The sequence below is a fragment of the Conger conger genome, chromosome 10, assembly GCF_963514075.1.
Source record: "Conger conger chromosome 10, fConCon1.1, whole genome shotgun sequence".
Classification (NCBI taxonomy): Eukaryota; Metazoa; Chordata; class Actinopteri; order Anguilliformes; family Congridae; genus Conger; species Conger conger.
Window position 1 is genome coordinate 47085090 of NC_083769.1, and position 20000 is coordinate 47105089.

General features: G+C 44.8%; 2 protein-coding genes across 2 annotated transcripts in view; one reads left to right on the top strand and one right to left on the bottom strand.

Moving 5' to 3' along the window:
• Positions 1-2577, bottom strand: part of megf6a (multiple EGF-like-domains 6a) — a 160271-nt gene extending 157694 nt beyond the window's left edge. Inside the window, exons 1-2 of the mRNA XM_061259149.1 lie at positions 2549-2577; positions 1780-1914 (exon numbers count right to left, since the gene is read on the bottom strand). Of these exons, the coding sequence (XP_061115133.1) occupies positions 1780-1914; positions 2549-2577 (164 nt within the window). The remainder of the gene's footprint in view (positions 1-1779; positions 1915-2548) is intronic.
• A 9118-nt stretch (positions 2578-11695) lies between these two features.
• emc1 (ER membrane protein complex subunit 1) overlaps positions 11696-20000 on the top strand; it is a 15113-nt gene continuing 6808 nt past the window's right edge. Inside the window, exons 1-15 of the mRNA XM_061257155.1 lie at positions 11696-11835; positions 12401-12528; positions 12806-12871; positions 13443-13536; positions 14003-14131; positions 14808-14934; positions 15288-15443; positions 15544-15711; positions 15932-16003; positions 16313-16411; positions 16938-17034; positions 17235-17351; positions 18672-18871; positions 19332-19481; positions 19716-19877. Of these exons, the coding sequence (XP_061113139.1) occupies positions 11744-11835; positions 12401-12528; positions 12806-12871; positions 13443-13536; positions 14003-14131; positions 14808-14934; positions 15288-15443; positions 15544-15711; positions 15932-16003; positions 16313-16411; positions 16938-17034; positions 17235-17351; positions 18672-18871; positions 19332-19481; positions 19716-19877 (1857 nt within the window). The 5' untranslated portion in view covers positions 11696-11743. The remainder of the gene's footprint in view (positions 11836-12400; positions 12529-12805; positions 12872-13442; positions 13537-14002; positions 14132-14807; positions 14935-15287; positions 15444-15543; positions 15712-15931; positions 16004-16312; positions 16412-16937; positions 17035-17234; positions 17352-18671; positions 18872-19331; positions 19482-19715; positions 19878-20000) is intronic.

Sequence of the window (20000 nt, forward strand, 5' to 3'; positions counted from 1 at the left end):
ACAGACACGCGAGTCCATAGCCTAAGACAGAGACCTTTGATAGGATTAACCGGGGGGGGTGGGTCGGGGGGATTCCTGTTAACCTTTGGGTATGTGCACAGATCGAGGTGAGACCTTGCACCTTGGCGTTAAGAGGCAGAATCCAGGGGCGTCCCGTGTACTTTCACCCCCAAACACATCCAGCGTTCGGGTGACCCACGGGGGGGCCCAGGCGGTGTGCGGACAGCTGAACCCTCCCTTATCTCTGCCTGCAGAGTCTCCTATCGCCCCCCCCCCCCCCCCCCCCCTCCCGCTGGCTTCACACGGGCTGATTAAACGGAGCCGACCCCTCTGATCACCCGCCACAATACCGCCATTCTGATCAGTCGGGGAGACTCCATTTCCACCCCCCGTTTGATTTCGGGAAGCGTTTGATAACTTTTATAATAATCCTCTCTCGACAGAGAGATCACTTTCAGCTCACTGTTCCACTGAACCGCCCCACGCCCCCTATCCCACGACCCCCAGGTCCAAACACAGGATTTGGATTTCACCACCATCACAGCCCATCCATACCACCACTCTCAGCACAAAACCACTGCTGACAATAAACTACCCGATCTCCCAGCTCTGCGAAACGTTATCATTTATAATAATAATTTATATAATTTGTTATTTAGCTGACACTTTTATCCAAAGTGACTTACAGTTGATTTGACTAAGCAGGGGACAATGTGGGGCCTGGAGCAATGTGTGGATCTTATCGTGGCTACACTGGGGCTTGAACCACCAATCTTCCGGAGCCCAGTCATGTGCCTTAGCCAGCAGGCTACAGGCTGCCTAGGTCAGCACTAAAAGATGTGCTGTTCTGTGCTTTACAGAAACACTTGTTTGCTGACCAAGAGATGGATTTTTTTCATAACCCGGTATAACCCTAATACGGCTTTTTGTTTTTACCCCTAGAAGTGAACAGGAATTTGACCCTGACCCTCACCCATTAGAACCGTTCTCAGGAGGGCAAGCAGGCAGCTACAGGCTATTTTCGGGGTAATCGTTTGGGGGGGATGGGGGGAGCAGTGTGGGGGAGATTCAGGCCATATGTCCAACTCTCTTATTTTTTTTACTTCTGAGACTGAATGCACAATTAACATACTGGTGCTAATTATTTCACAGCCATTAATAAAACATCAGACAATACAGCCCATTCAGGATGGCAATATTCTACCCTTAAGTGGTACTTTAAGGAAAAGGGCTGTTCAACTTTACCACGGTGTGTATGTGTGTGTGTGTGTGTCTGTGTGTGTGTGCGTGAGTGTGCCTGTGTACACATGAAATGCACAGAAGCACAACAAATTGTGTGATAGTGAAATAGTGAGCCATTGGATGATAGTATGGTCAAAGTGATTGAATGCTGATTGGATGTGCAAGCAAGCAGAAAAGTGAATGAGTGAATGAGTGAATGAGTGAATGAGTGAATGAGTGAATGAGTGAATGCCAGAATGTATGAGGGAGTGAAGGGAAAGGGTTATGAGTGGGTGAGTAAACAAACAAGTGCCAGTTCGATCCCCTACCCCATATTGCTCCTGATGAGCTGACTGGTGCCTTGCGTGGCTGCCAGTCGCTGCTGGTGTGTGAGTGTGTGTATGAATGGGTGAATGAGCGAATTAATTGCAAAGTGATTCGGATTAAACGGCATTTACCAGTTTGAATATTTAGGCCGTCACCACGGGAGCAAGTGCTTAACGGGGAGCGTGTGAGTTTAGAGTCGGCGGTGCAGAGGGTCGAGGGCGTCAGACTCACCTCCTCTCATAGCCGAAGCACCACACCTGGCCCGAGCAGCCCTGCTTCCACACCTTGACCATGCGCGTGAAGGCCTGGACGCAGGGCTGCTTCTGAGCCACCAGCATCAGCTCCTGCTCCGCACACACGTTCGGCCTGCAGGGGGCGACAGAGGACAGCAGTTACCACTCATTTACATTACATTACATTACATTACATTATTGGCATTTGGCAGGTGCTCTTATCCAGAGCGACATACAGTTGATTAGACTGCATTGCTCCCCTGAAGCAATGCAGGATTAAGGGCCTTGCTCAAGGGCCCAACGGCTGTGCGGATCTTATTGTGGCTCCACCGGGATTAGAACCACCGACCTTGCGTGTCCCAGTCATTTACCTTAACCACTACGCTACAGGCCACCCCTGTAGATCAGGATCCAGTCCTGGAGGGCCGGTGTGTATGCAGGATTCCACTGCCACCAGTCACCCTGGCTCAGTCAGCTAATTAGCCATATGCACCATGACCGATTCAACAGTAAATTAGACCACTGTAAAATGCTACAATTTATCAGCTGCTGTTTATATTACAAATTGTGGCTAAAAATGACAGATCATGTCAGTGATTGTCCGAATAGAACTGAAATCTAGAAACAGATACGGCCCGCCTTGCCCATCCCTGATTTAGATCAATGTACCCCTCTCAAGTGACAACCATTTCTCCGTGACAACCGTGCACCCATAGTAATGCTAGCCCTGTGAAGAACAACATTGTCCTGCCATAAGCATTACATACCTTCCATTCACAAACCTACTAACAAGCATGCCGCTTATAATCTGTTAAGTATGCGTTTATGTACAATATGATTTAAACAGATCCAGCTTCTGAGTACGGCACTGAAATGAGAAGCAAATTTGTTGAGAAATAGAATTTTTCTTAAGCTGAAAAACAGGAACACATTATGTGATTATGCATGTTTTTTCGGTCTAAAAAATGTTCTTGAAAGATTAAATTAATCTGTGTAAACTCGGTTCAAGTGCAAAATCGAAAGTGCATGTCAAATGTGATTTTACCCAAAAACAATAAGACTATCAATGCTAATCGAATTTAAAATGGAACAGCTGGTGTATATATAACTCAGGATGTTCAGTCCCTCTTGAACTTGATATCCCTCTGTGAAGCAAAATGCATGCACAGGGTACAGAAAAAGGGTATACTAATCAAATCTTCTCTTAAGGGTCTTTCTACAGTTCTCTGGGGAATTTTCACTACTCCTAAAAATAGATCACCTTCAAACAAGCTGTTTCGAGCTGGTTACCTGAGCTTAAATGGAGGTAGCCTTCAAGATGCCACTTGAGCTGAACAAGACTTGACATGTGACAAAGGCAGGATAATGCTCGCACATATCTGACAGATGAGTTGAGGCCATCCTCACGGTTTTTGCACAGATGCCTGTCACAGTGTTTGCCTGTAGTGGTTGACTATAATTGCCCCTCGGGGGGTAAATAAAGTTTTCTGAATCTGAATCCTGGCCTGGCCTTCTGAGAGCAGCACCGCAAGAACAAGGACCACAGCGACTGGCTCATGCTTATTCCGATAGGCTTGTGATTGGACAGAATTTCAGAGGTTTGCAACTCTCTCATATTTCTTTCAGCTGTGCACAGTTAAGCGCGGTCTTTTCGCTGGGAGCTGCCCTTCCATTCCAAGAAGATCTGAATGTCCTGTTTAAGAATACAGAAAAGGTCTGTTGGCTGATACAATTTAATTGCATTACTGTGGGGAAATTTCATATTGCTCATCTTTAATGGCAAGTTCTGTGCTGGTAAACGTTTAGTAAGCATGATGTCTACTCCATTTGGCCCTCTGTATTGTGAAACGTAGAGTGAAGTGCAATACCGCTTCTCCTGTCTGAGGTTGGCACACAAGGTTTCCAATGCAAAGAGTGCAAATGCTCAGGGATTGTGTGTTATATGCCATCATGGGCCTGATTCCAAACCCACAGACACCAGAATAAAAGCACTGTCGTTAGGGAGGTGGTAATGACTTCTGGAATGCTCAGCCTCCTTAAAAGCAAAATACTGTCTGTTTTCAAGAACACAGCATTGTGACACCATTTGATACACGTTTACATTACCCTTGAACCTTTTTATCCAAAGCAACTTACAGTTGATTAGACTAAGCAGTAAGCAGTAGCCAGTAGGGGTTAAGGGCCATGCCCCATAGTCTGTTTTGGTTTCTGTCAGGCCAGACTTTCACTACACATTTGACTCTAAAATGTAGCTACAGTAGCATACATTCAAGACACATTTATACATATAAATGAAATAAATAAAAGGAACAAATAAAGTTGCAATCAGAAATTGCATGTACGATTAACGACTGCGTGGGAAATCTGAGGGTGGTCGCACACACACACACATATACACGCACACACACATCTGTGCTGGTCGCTGGAGCATCTCTTTGTTTACTTCAACACTTGGACTATGAAATTCTGAGTAGCGGACGCTGCGCTCATCTGAACGCGGGTAATATGATCCGGCGGCCTTCCGGCAGCCCAAGGAAACATAATCGCTGCACACATGGCTCCTTTTTGCGGTAGACGTGGTAAAATATCTTTGTTTGTATGAAAATGACAACAGAACGGACAACAAAACTAGTCAGCACAACTACAGTGTTTTCAAATAGACGGATGGTGTGTGGCTGTTTTCCGCGCATTTGCGCCGTCTGGAAACATTTCGCAAAAACGAGCTATTAACAGGACGGTTCGCGCCAGCGTGCGCGTGTTTTGTGGATACGGTCCTGAACACTGTGAGCCCCCTAGCGAATCCCGCGGCTAAAAGGGGCAGTGAACGGGTCCAGACCTGCGATTATGTCGCTAATTCTTTCATTCTGCCAGGTCTGTCTACTGCGTCTGCGATATAGGCTAGAGGGAGAAATGGGATAGCCAGTACAGTGTGCCCACTACACCAGGTCATGTCGCGGAAGTCCAAAACTGGCTGGCCCTTTCACGCATCTTTCCAATTAAATCACTGCTTACAACTGTCCGCTCTATATCTGCGCTTCGAGAAGAGCTTTGGAGCGCATTTGCAGATCTTGCGAGAGTACACACAAAAAAGTACAAAAAATGTCATGTAATATCGTGTTGTAGATAAGGCCCAGTGCAATATCCCGGCGCGCGAAGCACGCAGCAATACGTGCAGTGACCGCAGCTGCGTCTGACAATGTTTGGACTTACGTTCACGCGGTACCGTGTCTTACACGGGCTACGGTACCAATGCACCTGAATTGCCGTCTATTATGCGCCTTAATGCATGTCACTGTCCCCATGTAAACACAATATTATATCATATATACATATTATATCGTGCTCGGCTGCTTGTCTCGATAAAGTGTTATGTTACCAACCCTTGTTTTCGTGACAAATCATGTGTGTTGTACAAAGAAAACGACATGTATTACACGGTTGAACAGTGGCAATGTGTGAATCACCACTGTATGCGTTTCCGCAGAAATACATGTTTAGACTGAAGCGAAGTTAACCACGTGCGTCGTAGCCAACTTAAAGTATCTTTTCTATTTTTGACATACTGCAATGGTTATTAAAACAACATTACTTTTAAAGATTGAGTTTATTGTTTGTTTGTTTTTTTGAGTTTATTGTTGTTGTTTTTTAAGCAACAATAACTATCAATGCACAGCAAATGTTCAAACAACTCAGCATAGGTACATATGGTCCCTGTTAGTTAAATTAACACTGGACATTTTATTGTGTCGTGAACACGATATATTAGCCTACATTAATAGTTTCCGCCCCTGTGGTGCTTGTTTGAGTCTATATCCTGCTTAGGCTATATTTGATATGGGTACTAAACATGTCAGAAGCTCCATTAGACAAAAACACACCACTTCCAAAACTCATACCTTAGTGAATCGCTGATCATTGCAAACGACAGCACTATACGTCTGATCATGCATGTATGCTACTGTTATGAATGGCAACTTACGTCTAGTAACATCAGCAAGTCTTGCATATAAAAGCTTATATTCCTTTCTTTAAATAACCTTTATAGCCTATATGCATGTGGTGCAAATGTCATAGCATATAGCATATGGAACCATACATAAATACTCCGTTCTCAAAGTTACGCCATAGCCTACACAGGTGACTTAAAAACTCGGTCCAGGCGCCGGTCGCTCCAACTGCAAGTTACTTACATATACGGCTGAAGGCTCCTTCCATAGCGAGACGTAGCGTGAATTCCACTAATTAAAAATAATATCACAGCAGCGAGCTTCAAATCCATTCTTTTCAGAGGCTGGGTGAGACGAAACTACTGCAACTGAGTCATTTAAAAGATGAAATTCGACTTTTGTACTATTTTACCAATGTATAGTACTCGCTCCAGAAATAAAACGTTTTAAAAGGTCAAGGGATCTGAGATTTTATCAGTCACACAACTCCTTAAATGCATAGCGTGTGTTCCATTGTGAGAATTTTGGCATTAGATTCCTACTGTGCCAATAGATTCTTACTGTTTTTGTTTATCGCGGAAATAATTCATTCACACATACAAATGAGTGTTTCTCATATACCCCATGTGCTCTGAGTAGTGGAAAATGCTGTATTTGTCAAACAGCATCGGTACGAAAAACTCCTCCTTTGATCTGCTTTGGGAGGAGAACACGCACGTTAGACACACCCACTCAGGTCAAAAATATCATTTGAAAAGATTACTCAGCAAGTCTTGGACTACGGAGCGTCTAGATACCTCTTCAACATGCCGCTACTTGCACATAGCTTATATAGTAAATTCAATTCGAGTTCAATGGAAACTTTCGGACTAATTATGATATATTTGTTATTTAGTTATTATTTTTTAAATTAAAAATTAAACATTTGAACATCGTTTTGCAATCGCCTATTTTAAAAGCGCCGTAAAAAGGCTTTTAAAAAGTCAAACAGATGGGGCTACAGCTTGCTTAGTTTTCGTATCTAGATTCCTTTAAGGATGTCACTCTGTTGTCCTTTTAGTACCCAACCGAACACCTGCAAAAAAACATTTCAGTTTGAGTTTAGAATGGGTAGCTAACGTTTGCCGCGAAAGACAAATCATTTCCCCAGTGATTTCTGAAGTCCCAAGCCAGCAAATAAATAGTCTCAGTAAAACATAAATTCGATTACCACGAGGAGTAAGCTACCAGAGAGAAATCCCCCATGAATATTGACCTGGGTTTTATTATTATTTGTCTGCTTTAGGAGCATCACAAATCTAATTATGTGCTACTACATGACCGGTTATAAAATAAACACAAATATTATGATGATCTTTCACACACTCACTTTCTTTCAGTTTCAGTTCCAGTCCCCTAAAATATGTTGTATTTAATCCGTCTCTTTTTTGACAGTGAAAAAACAAACAAACAAATGAACCAAAACTAAACACAAGATTGGTTATGTTAGAGAACAATTTCAGAGATAAAAGTGGCTTGGTGTCTCTAGCTGAGAATGCCTTGATTTTCCCATTCATAGAGAACATGGCACTGCAAATACAATAACACACCCTGCTGAAATTTAAGCACACTCTTCTGAAAAAAGGGTTCTGGAAGGGTTATTTGCCTTGATTTCATAGAGGAACACTTCTTTAGTTCTTTATGAAACCCTGTATCATGGGTGTGAACTGTGAAAGCTCCCAAACACAGAACCATTTCACCCGACAAAGAACCCTTAAACTGAACGGGGTTCTTCTAGAGAATCCCAGGGTTCCTATTGGAACTTTTTTTTTTGAGAGAGTGCAGTGAGCATGACACAGAATACAAGAATACAGGACTCTTCTGCTCACCTAAAGCAAAAATCTGAATCTGCATACAGTACAGCACTCATGTTGTACTGTACTTAGATGTGGAAGGGGAGCTGTGGTGTGGTGCCTGTTTCCAGAGGTTTTCATATCTGCTCAGTGTCAGCTACAATCACCCGCCTTGCCTGTGGCATATACAACACATTCTATTGTCTGGAAGATTTATTTTACCCCAATATCAGTGTTACTACAATACCTGTGTACTGCAGTGTTAAAGCAACTTATGGCTACTAGAACAAGACCTTCCAGACTGTGCTTGCCAAAGATTTTAGACAAAAGCATTCACACTGTAGATGTTTTCCCTAAACACTGATGACATCCCCTTTGTTTAAAAACAAATTGCTGGCGGGGGTTTGATGGAGAACGCTCATCAGGGATCCACAAAGAACACTCTGACCGTGCTGAGCTCAGCTGATGTGGGGTAAACTGGTGTACTTTCTGGTGAAGAACAACACAAGGTCAGGAAGCTCCCTACCTCTGCAGAGGAACCAGGGGCTATGAGAATACACCGGAGACAAGGTTCGGGGGAAACGAATGCCTGAACTCAGCTGAACAAACTCAGAAGTTCAAGCCGTTGACCCAGCGAGGGGTAGGGAGAATGCAGGTGGGGACCCAGATTGATGCTGCCACTGCTGTCCAAACACAGCCACCCCAGAACTGGGTCTGGGCTCCTGGTCGGACGCAGGGGCCAAGGGGCCACGCAGGTTCGATATCTGAGTCAGACTGTATAAATACGAGGCAGGAACACATGAGCTTCTGAATATGAGGCAGGAACACGTGGGCTTCTGAATATGAAGCAGGGACACATGGGCTTCTGAATATGAGGCAGGAACACATGGGCTTCTGGCACTGTGGATCAGGGGCCCACACAGCGGGGCTCTGTCTGCAGCCCTCAGTCACAGGAAGTGACCTCAGAGCCCTGCCTGAACTCTGACAGAGCAATTCAGGATGTACTAAGAATCAATCTACACCGACATTTGGTTCCACTAATCAGAAACTGTCAATACACAGACACACACACACACGCACACACACACACACACACACACACACACACACGTGCGCACATACACACACGCACAAACTCTCATACACACACACGCACACACACATACACACACACACGCACGCACACACAAACACAATTTATTCAATGAGGAATGATGTCATCTGTCTTTTGAATTATCACTAGATTCAGCTGTAAATTATGCTAATACATTATGAAACACATTTGTTGGCTAAATGATTTAAAGTCATCAAGGGTCCACGGTATCAAATGAACCTCAAACCATCATTCTCTTGACTAATTTTCCTGTTGAACTCAATGGAAGAAATATTCCGAAGAAGCCATTCTTGTAGTATCGACTGCACATCTGGCAGCAGCATAGTGGTTTGATGCCCCTATATTGGATATATTGGACCCGTGATGACCCTGAATCTAGTCATACTCCCCAATTCCCATATAGATCAATTTAAATGCAGAGAGTTTTATTATCACTTGTAGGACAACCTGAAAAGAAAATCCATCCATCCATCCATTATCTGAACCCGCTTATCCTGAACAGGGTCGCAGGGGGGCTGGAGCCTATCCCAGCATACATTGGGCGAAAGGCAGGAATACACCCTGGACAGGTCGCCAGTCCATCACAGGGCACACACACCATTCACTCACACACTCATACCTATGCGCAATTTAGACTCTCCAATCAGCCTAACCTGCATGTCTTTGGACTGTGGGAGGAAACCGGAGTTCCTAGAGGAAACCCACGCAGACAGGGGGAGAACATGCAAACTCCGCACAGAGAGGCCCCGGCCGACGGGGATTCGAACTCAGGACCTCCTTGCTGTGAGGCGGCAGTGCTACCCACTGCACCATCCGTGCCACCTATAAGGCAAAAAGCTGAAAAAGACAAAGTGATTCCAAACGTATACGATAGTGTATATGACCTTAATATTTTCTTCATTCATAAGGCTTGGGGCTGAGGACACAGTGCTTACGAAATCCTAAAATGTAGACAGCTATGGTGCTGTGAAAAAAATATTTGTTTCCTTCCTTGACATCATATTTGTCATACTGAATGGTTTCAGATCTTATTATGTTCTTTATTTCATGTAAAAAGTTCAAACACCCAAATCACCGCTGAGAAAAATGACTAGCCCCCTTAAACTTAATAACTGGTTGCACCACCTTAAGCAGCAATAATCCCGACCAAACACTACCTATAATTTGATATCAGTCTTTCACATCGCAGAATGGTAGGTATTTGAACATGAGCTGCTCATTTCAGGTCCTGCCACTGCAGCCAGCCTGTACAACATCTCTGCCAACATGACAAGTTTCACTGTGAGGACCCCCACTGAACTAGATAACAGTGGTCTCATTTCACTGTGATAAAAGCAAAATGCAACATTGGTGTGTCGAGGTGACTCTGAGCAAGACACTGGTCAGTGGTCGGTGCCTGGCATGGCAGTCTATTGCTGTTGGTGTGTGAGTGTGTGTGTGCGAATGAGATAAAAGCATTATATGAATGCAGTCCATTTACCATAAGAGCAAGCAGACATTTTGTGCTTTCACCACCAGCATCGCACCCCCATTAAGGGCAGCTGTCACTCAGCAGTGCCACCTGTGCCTACACTGAATGTCACTCAGCACAGCTCTACAGTGGGACCTCCGAGAAACAGCTCAATCTGCGAGACTTAACGGACAGAGCGAACATGGCGGGACGGTGTCGGGTTTTATACATATCCATCAGCGGGAGAGTCAGGTGTGAAACCAGAATCCCTGTTCACAGGCCCACGACCATAGGACTGATTGGTTCACCTGCTCTGGGGCTGTAAAATATATTTAGTCAGATATCCACTTTGCATCACTCAAAAAGGTGTCACATCTGTTAACCTCAGTTAATTTTCATAAGTATGCCCTCTTCAAATTATTTTTCCCCCCATTACAATCATAGGGGTTTGATAACATTACAAACATTTGTCTTCAACGATTTACAACTGACACATGTCTAACACTGGGGGGTTTTTAAGACCAGGCTTGATGGTGTTAGATTCTATTTAGCTTTTAGGCAAATTAGGCAGTAGGTACACTAGATGGCCTGTTCGCCTTATGTTATGCTATGTTATGTTATGTTTAGCGTTTCCACGTGCAGTGTAAGAAAGTTTCATAACCTGCACTGCATTCATGTGTGCTTGTTGGTCAGTTTGGGGAGAATAATGTCAAGGTTTGATTTTAGTGTTAAATATTGCCCGCAAGTGTTACATTTAGTGTTAAATAAGCATAAACGCAGTGACTGTGATAGCTACTGTAGCACACATGTAAAATGCGTAACACACAAATTTCATCATAATTTGATATTAAATAAAAATGGTTATCTTAATAAATCTATATTGCATCTTGCTTATTGCGGGTTGGCTAGTGGTAAATACATCTAGATTATCCTCCTCATCAAACAAGCGATGACCTAAATACTAGAATTAACGCGTACAAGGAATCTGGCAAAGTCCATTATTTCAATTTTCACGGGCTGATGGGGGTATTGCATTCGCAAAGTAGTTGCGCTGTCAAAACGCAAAAATAGCGAGGCAACAGTATTTCGAATGTTTAAGGAAAATAGGTTCTCTGCTGCCATCTTGTGGACCAAAGAGAAAGGGCAGGACTGTCGAAGAACATTTACCGAGTTTACCTCCCTACTTTGGATTGGAAATTATGTGCCTGACTATACAGAAGTATACATTTTCGTTGCAGTACATTCTTAACAGCACGTTAAAAATAACCCCAAAAAGACCGAAGTCACATTCATGTTCTAATAAGAATATCAGCGCTACAAAATAATCACGAATGTCCCTGTCTTAAAATAGGACGCCAGTGAACTGCCTGACTGCAAAAGAAGGTAATGTTCAGTCTTATGTTTGTTTGTGGTTAGATTTAAATACAAAGTAGCTATATTTAACCACTAATGACACTGTGGTGCTATATATATATATATTACTGAAAACAAATTGCTTTCACTTACTTGCACGGTGCGAAAATACAGGCATTCCACAGGAGCTTTTTACCACTGAGACATTGGTCCTTGTCGACAGGGGTACTGTGGGCCATTGGAGGATTTCATTTGTCCGTCGCAATATGGCTAATTTTACAGTTTGGGTAACGCTTTTCTTTCATTTGGTTTATTTTATATCCGCTGTTTTTGAGGATCAGGTTGGGAAATTTGACTGGTGAGTACACTGTCACATGTTATATTTCACGAAACGTGTTTAAATTGCCTGATTATAGGACTAAATTTGCAGGGCCAAAACTGCCTGTCAGACATGCCGGCATCCGCGATTCTAGTTAGCTAGCTAGCTGCACCCATACGTCTATTTCCCCAATTGTTGTGCCATTCATTTCGTCGAGGTCATGGATTGTAAGTGCAATGCAACATTAGCTCGCTGGTAGTTAGCTAGTCAGCTAGCGAACGAGTACCCCCAGCTTTCAATTCAATGAGTCCATGCAACTAGCTAGCGAGTTATAAAATTCGGCTTGGACTAGCTAGTATTATTTATATCAGCTAATGACTCGAGCTGTCAAGCTACATTAGAGTGTGTGTGTGTGTGTGTGTGTGTGTGTGTGTGTGTGTGTGTGTGTGTGTGTGTGTGTGTGTGTGAGGGAGAGTGAGCATTTTTCCTGAATGCGTTTGCTATTTAGCAGCTAATTAAAGCAAAGAGCGCTGCAAGAATTCACCCCGTTTTTTCCCTTCCCGTCTTCCACTTCTGCCCTTGCATGATCTTTTCTGTTTCACAGGAGGCAGCAATATATAGGCAAGGTGCGCTTTGCATATTTCGACACCCAGTCCCAGGCGTCCAAAAAGTTGCTTCTTGCCACGGAGAAGAATATTATCGCTTCCCTCAATTCCAGGACAGGAGACCTCTGTAAGTATTGGGGGAAAGTGCACCGTTCATTCAATCTGTAGTGGACTGTTTCTTTGTCCACGATTGGGAAATCTAGTCACGACCCAGAAACTGTTCTTTAAGCCCATTTCTTTTGTTTTAATTGGACTGTAAACAATAGCGACAAAATGGTATGCCCTATATACATTTGTCCTTGAAGTGTATTGCTGGACTGTGACTATTCCATGTCTTTTTGTGTGTGAAAGGTGCATGCTCGCTGTCAGTTTTATAAATGTCCATTTGAAATCTTCTCCCGCAGTCTGGAGACACGTGGACAAAGTCGGACCAGAAGGGATCATTGATGCACTGCTAGTCCATGGACAGGGTGAGATGGAGCCCATGCCATTTAAATGAAATGACATTACATTACATTAATGGCATTTGGCAGACGCTCTTATCCAGAGTGACGTACAGTTGATTAGACTAAGCAGGAGACAATCCTCCCCTGGAGCAATGCAGGGTTAAGGGCCTTGCTCAAGGGCCCAACGGGTGTGTGGATTTTATTGTGGCTACACCGGGATTAGAACCACCGACCTTGCGGGTCCTAGTCATGTACTACGCTACAGGCCGCACATGTAAATTCTATCCATTCATGAATTGGATTGGAATTCAGTTAGTGAACTGTAATGCAAATATTTCAGTTCATGAATTGTATTTCAATGTATGTCAATTTCAATGACTTTCAATGCATTAACATTGGTTTGACTCAAACTCACACATGTACAGTGTAGTAATTACAATCTGGTTCTTATTCTGACCTCCCGTTCGTATTAAACAGCTCAGAATACAAGGTAAAAATAAATTCTGTGATTACAGGTTCACGCCATTGCCTACAGATTCCTCGTTTTTGACAAAGAAGTGATCGTTCGGTTATAGTGCTCCTCTCTCCCCTTCAGATGCGGTGGCGGTCGTTGGAAACGGACGCTTGCTGCGGTCCTGGGAGTCCAACATCGGGGGTCTGAACTGGGAGATGGTGCTGGACACTGGCAGGTGCTGATCTTCTTATTGGAGGGATCAATAGTGTCAGCAGTCATGTGACAGTGACGTCACTTCACTGTTACGTGGCAGCAGTTTAGTATAACGTAACATAACATAACATAAAGATCAGAATAGGCCCTTCAACCCAGCAGTCTTGCCTTTCCTATCACTATAGTGTATCAACAACTCCTGTGTTTCTGCTCCTAGCAAGCTATTCCACACAGTGACCACTCTGTGAATGTCTGTGCAGAATTTAACCTTTGCTAATTTCCATTTTTGACCCCTCGTTCTGCTAAACAAGCTCGCCCTGAAGAATTGCCTGTGGTTAACTTTCAGGCTTTTAAATTCATTAAAGGGATTAACAATCAGGTCTGCCCTCGGTTTGGTGTGGTACTCTGCCGCAGGGTACAGTAGGGAGGGCCCTGTCTGGGATTCGAACCCGCATCCTCAGGGCTGAACTCACACTGTTGTGCTTCAGTTTCCAGGCAGCTGGCTTCATCGGGATGCAGGAATCTGTGCGGTACATCGCTGTGGTGAAGAAGACCGCTGTCTCCCTTCACTACCTCTCCAATGGCCATCAGAAATGGGTGGAGAACCTTCCTGATGGGTAGGTATCCGATAATCTACTCTGAACCAAGGGTAGTGTATTGTCAAAGCTGTTCAACTCAACACGGTAGCCAAACATGGATAAATTTGGGAAAATGTTACATTTTAAAGACCCTGCTGTTCAACCCTGCACAATGGATTGTTCACGCAGCTATCTGTGAAGGCCATGGAGGTCCTCTGAATACTTATATTTAAGGTGAACAAATGTAACATGAAAGTGAAATGCATTATTTTAACTGCCAACTTGGGATTGAACCCCAGACAATTACTGCTTGAGATTCCATTTTGGGAACTGCATGCTACTACTGCCTACTCACAGAACATTAATTTCTTATGGACTAAGAAACATTTCATTGAGAGCATTGTTTATTTGTTGGACTAGTTCTGGAGTGGTCCCTACCCTTTTTTCTGTGTGTGGTTTTTATGTCCATTAAAAGATGAGAATGGGGTGTCTCGGTGGCGCAGCCTGTAGAGCACTGACCGCATGCTCATTGCGAGCCGCGACGTCGGCGGTTCGAATCCGACATTTTGTCGCATGTCTTCCCCTCTCTCTCGCTCCCATTCTTCCTGTCTCTCTCTATACTATATACTGTCCAATAAAGCTGAAAAAGGCCTAAAAAATATCTTTAAATGAAAATTTAAAAAAAGATGAGAACCTTGTGTCATGTGACCCTCAGTGATACCGTGCAGTACCAGGCAGTGTACTCCGGGGGCAGCGGTGAGGTCTATGTGCTTGGAGTTGTCCCTCAGTCGCACCTTACCACCATCGAATACAACATCGAGGACGGAGAGATCATGAAGCAGGTATGCCCAGTCATACCCTTTGTTATTCAGGGAAAAACTGTTCAAAATAGATGTAACATTAGCAATATCATTTTGCTACTTAGTTGACGCTTTTATCCAAAGGGACTTTTGAGTTGATATTCAGTCCAACAGCTGCTCTTATTTCATCGGCCACACCGGGGCTTGAACCGTCAACCTTTCCGGGGTCCCAGTCATGTACCTTAGCCACCGGGCTACAGACAACCCTACTGTAGTTCACTGTAGAAGTTCACTGTAGTTTCGTGTCGGGTTAGGGTTCGTAAAGTACTGTAACTTTATCCTGAAGTGAAGGCTTGTGTGAATAATAAGTGCCATTGTGATGGTGTGCCCCTCAGAGGTCAGTGGAGGCTCCTTGGCTCTCCAGCCTCCAGGCCAGCTGTGTGGTCGTTGGCGCCGGGACCCTCACGTGTGTGGACCCTGGCTCTCAGTCCCTCTACACCCTCCCTCTGCTGTCTGACGAACCTGAGGAGATGACCCAGGTCCACCTCCAGGTACGGCACGCTGAACGTGGATCGCTGCGTGGTCTTTGTTTTTTTTTTTTAATTTTTTTTTTTACTGTGCCTTGAACCGTGGTCATCCCGTCCTCGGCAGTCCCTGAATCTGGACCTGGATCCGGGTTTCCAGCCGGTCCTGATCTCCACCCAGCCCAATCCTGCGCATCCTCCGCTTTCCCAGTTCTTCCTGAAGCTTGGGCCGGAATTCCACGCCCTCCTGGAGCTGAGCGACGGAGTCATCAGACACCTCAGGAACTTCCAGCCGGTAGACGTGCTGCTCTGTTGACAGATGTATAGATGTGCTGATATCTTCTGAATATCTTCTAGTGGAATCCATTTTTTGCATTTTTATTATTGTGCTACCACTGAAAATAAATTACTCATCCGTGGTTGGGTAACATTTTAATCGGATATGTTTTGAATAATTGACTCTAGGTTTCTGTCAGTTGCAAGCCAATTAAACAGACTTCATTTCCATTTTACAGGCTCTCCTGGTCTCTTTCGCAACAACTGGGGAGAAGACTGTAGCTGCTGTTATGTCAACTGTAAATGAAACGGTTAGTCTTGACCAATTTTACACAGTATGGTGTTCTGTATTTTCTGGAATGGTGTTTCTATACTTGAATGCATGTTGCCATAATATTTTCCTACCCCTAAGTGTACCTAGTGTACCCCTTCCTGGGGTATGAACTGTACCTCAGTCACTATTTCAGATTTTATTACGGAGTAGAGAACTCCAAGGCATAAAGGTGTGTGTAGTTGTAGTCCAGGTGCACACCTGTGCTGTCCGTGTGGTTTTACTTCTCTCTCCTCTCCCTTTTCTTGACTCTCCTCTGTGTGTGACTCTCCTCTATGACTCCTCTCAGGCTTGCAGCATCGGCCTGTTCTCGGCTGACTCCGGGCGGAGGCTTCTGGACACGACTGTGATCGTTCCCCTGGACCCCAACGGTGGGAGGCCAGAGAAGGTGTGTGGGAAGGGAGAGATGTGTCCCACACCGGTGGATCTCAGCCCGTGGCCTGGGGGTTATATGTAGTTTGAATGCCGCCTAATGAGGCCTTAATTTTCCTGTCCAGTGCAAAAAAATCAAAAGATGATGTTGTGCCCAAACTGCCATAAGTCATTTATTGATTGACTAGACAATTTAGGGCCTTTATTATGAGACCTATGAGGCCTTGATTAGTGTGTCTAATGTTTAGCGGACCGGATCGTTTAACTGATTTCAGCCGAGTTATATTAACCTGAATTGTGTCAATAAAGATGTGTATGAATGGATTATATGGAGAAAAGGTAATCAAAGTCACTGTGGGTCAAGGCCCGTTCACACCAAGAGCTATAACTATAACCACAGCAGGTATGTCTGCTAAATAACAAAAGGTAGTAAAGATTTAAATGTGGGTTGAAGATCCGGGTGTAACATGAGTGTAACAGGTGTGTGAGTGTGAGTGTGTGTGTAACAGGAGTGTAACGGGTGACTGAATTATGTGTTGCAGCTGTATGTTCATGCCTTCCTGAAGAAGGATGACTCTGTGGGCTACAGGGTCCTGGTGCAGAGTGAGGATCACACGCTCACCTTCTTCCATCAGCCAGGTGAGAGAGGGGTCAAAGGTCAGCTCAGTGACCATTTAAGAGAAAACTAGAGTGTGCTGAGCCAATGCTATAACACTGGTGTCACATTCAAATTTAAAGGAAAATTCTCATTTCCCCCCCCCCCAATTTCCTCTCCTTATGCCAAACGTAATGGGTCTGTTTTCGGGTTTTTGTGCGCTTCTAAAAGTTCTCGTTTGCAGGTCGGGTGGTGTGGTGCCGGGAAGAGGCCCTGGCCGAGGTGGTTACCATGGAGATGGTGGACCTGCCACTCACAGGCACACAAGCGGAGCTTGAGGGGGAGTTTGGAAAGAAAGCTGGTAAAGTGCTCCATATATGGGCAGACCGACCGTAAACAAACTTGTGTGCAGTGATGATTTTGCATGTGTTTCATTACTGTCTTTTTAATATCTGTTTGAAAAGAAATGCATGTCTTAAATAATTCAAATGTTTTTTGTGGGTTCCCCCCCCCCCCCCCCCCCCCCCTTACTTTTCACTAACTACAGGGGAAAACATAAGAGCTTTATTTTAAGTGATTGATTTATTGCTGAGATCTGAGGAAAGGCTAACGTGTAAAAGGGGTGGGAGTGTCAGTTCAGACGGGGGTTGTTTGTTGTTTTTGGAATGCTGTCGGGACCCCCTGCGCTCGTTTGTTGTGCCTTTTTTTTGTTTGTTCTCACTCCACCCTGCCATCCGCTCATCTTCCATCTCTAGCCGTAGTCCTCCTCACCTCCATTAATCCAGCTCCTCCCTCACTCCGTCCCAGTCTTATGTGTTCTCTTCCCTTTGCTTTTCTCTCAACGCTGCGCTTGGATCCAGCCATTCAAGGTAACGTGAAGTGCTCCCGCTAAATATGTCCTCTCCGTCTCTCCGTAGTCACAGCCACATTCAGTACAGGGGCTGTGTGCATCGTACATCTCTGCCCAGGTTTACGCTGACATGACAACATGATTTATCAGCTTTAGTGGCGCATGTACAGCAGTAGATTCAGCGGTCCTGTTTCTGTCAACGCCTGTTCACGTGCGTGGCACTCCTCCTTCATAAACACTTGCAGTATTATCATGAAATGAAATTCCTACTTGTCGGTGTTCTTGTCAAGACAATAATTGTGTTTAAAAGAAATCCGTATAGCCGGCAATGAAATGAATGGGTCTCGTCACACGCCGTTAACCGCAGAAGATAACCTTATAAAAATGACAGTGGCTGGGGTGCCATTTCTGTGTCTCTTTCTTTCCTGTTTTATACGGCTTTTTGCAGTGCTAAATGCGTCCAACTAGTCGGTAATATTACCAAAAACTCAGTGGTCATTACAGAGGTTACATTGCAGTTCTCTGTCTGACTAGGCCATAAGACTGTGGGGTTTGGTCCTTGGTGACTTTGGGGGAATACATTACATTGCAGTTTTATATCTGACACTTATCTAAGACAAAGCAGGGGACAATCCCCCCTGGGGCAATGCAGGGTTAAGGGCCTTGCTCAAGCACATTAGCCACTAGGTTGCCCCCTATATACTGTAATTCTGATATGACGGTCATTAACACTTCAGCGATTTTCGGTCAAAGCTGAGGTTCAGGACCAGGCATGGTAGGGTGTGAGGCTAGGTCCTGACCCCCTCCTCTCCTCTCTCCTCCCCCCTGCAGACGGCCTGCTCCCCATGGTCCTGAAGCGCCTCTCCTCCCAGCTCATCCTGCTGCAGGCCTGGATGTCTCACCTGTGGAAGCTCTTCTACGACGCCCGCAAACCCCGCAGCCAGGTGAAGAACGACATCACCATCGAGAACCTGGCGCGCGACGAGTTCAACCTGCAGAAGATGATGGTCATGGTGACCGCCTCTGGGAAGGTGAGCAGGTTGAGAGTCTCTGCAGGGTTCACCAGACTGAGGAGTCAACTCTTAATGAAATAATAATTTGTTATTTAGCTGACACTTTTATCAGTAATCTGTTATCTTACTGTTGATTAGACTAAGCAGAGGACAATCCCCCCTGGAGCTATGTGGAGTTAAGGGCCTTGTTCAAGGGCTAGCTGGTAAAATAGAGACCATCTCAGGAACAGTTTATTATTATGCAGGTCAAAAGAGCAAGGCAATACAGCTAGACCCGCTAACTTTCACAAAGGTGACATTTGCTCTCTCAACCAAATTAATGTTATGCCCCTGGTCTGCATAACACCTTACATGTTCATATAGTGTGAAATGAGAAGGCACTCTTTGAACTTGGCTTCAGAATGAAAATGTGGTTCTGTGTTCCTGTGTGAATTGGCTGAACCCAGCTCGTAATGATTGGTGCTCTTCTCCGGTCCAGCTCTTCGGGATCGACAGCAGGTCTGGGACGGTGCTGTGGAAACACTTCCTGAGGGACGTCCAGCCCAACGCTGCCTTCAAACTGATGGTGCAGAGGACCACCGCACACTTCCCACATCCCCCACAATGCACCCTGCTCATCAAGGACAAGGTGGGACCCTATGACCAAACTTTAAAAGCTCAGATTTCACGGTAGTTCTAACTTCAGAATTCTCTGAAGCCTAACTAAGCAGTGTTGGTAATTATTCATTGTGTAGGAGCATATCCCCTACATAATTGGTGCCTTGTGTACGATTGTGTTGGTAATAGTGTTTGGTGTTCCTGTTGAAGTGTAGTTCCACAGCGTGAGCAGGGTATTCATGTGTGTGTTTGACTGTCCCTGCAGGACACTGGGCTGGGGACCCTCCACGTGTTTAATCCCATTTTTGGGAAAAAGAGCCACGTCACTCCCCCCGTCCTGGCAAAGCCAGTTCTCCAGTCCCTGTTACTGCCCCTCATGGACCAGGACTATGCCAAGGTCCTCCTGCTGATCGATGACCAGTACAAGGTGGGACCCCTCTGAGCACTCTCTGTTGGACGGTTAAGGCCAGTTTATAGTATAGTATAGGAGATGTATGGCCAGCCGATATCTATCGCTACATTGTCACCAACAATACTTAATCGCTCAGCT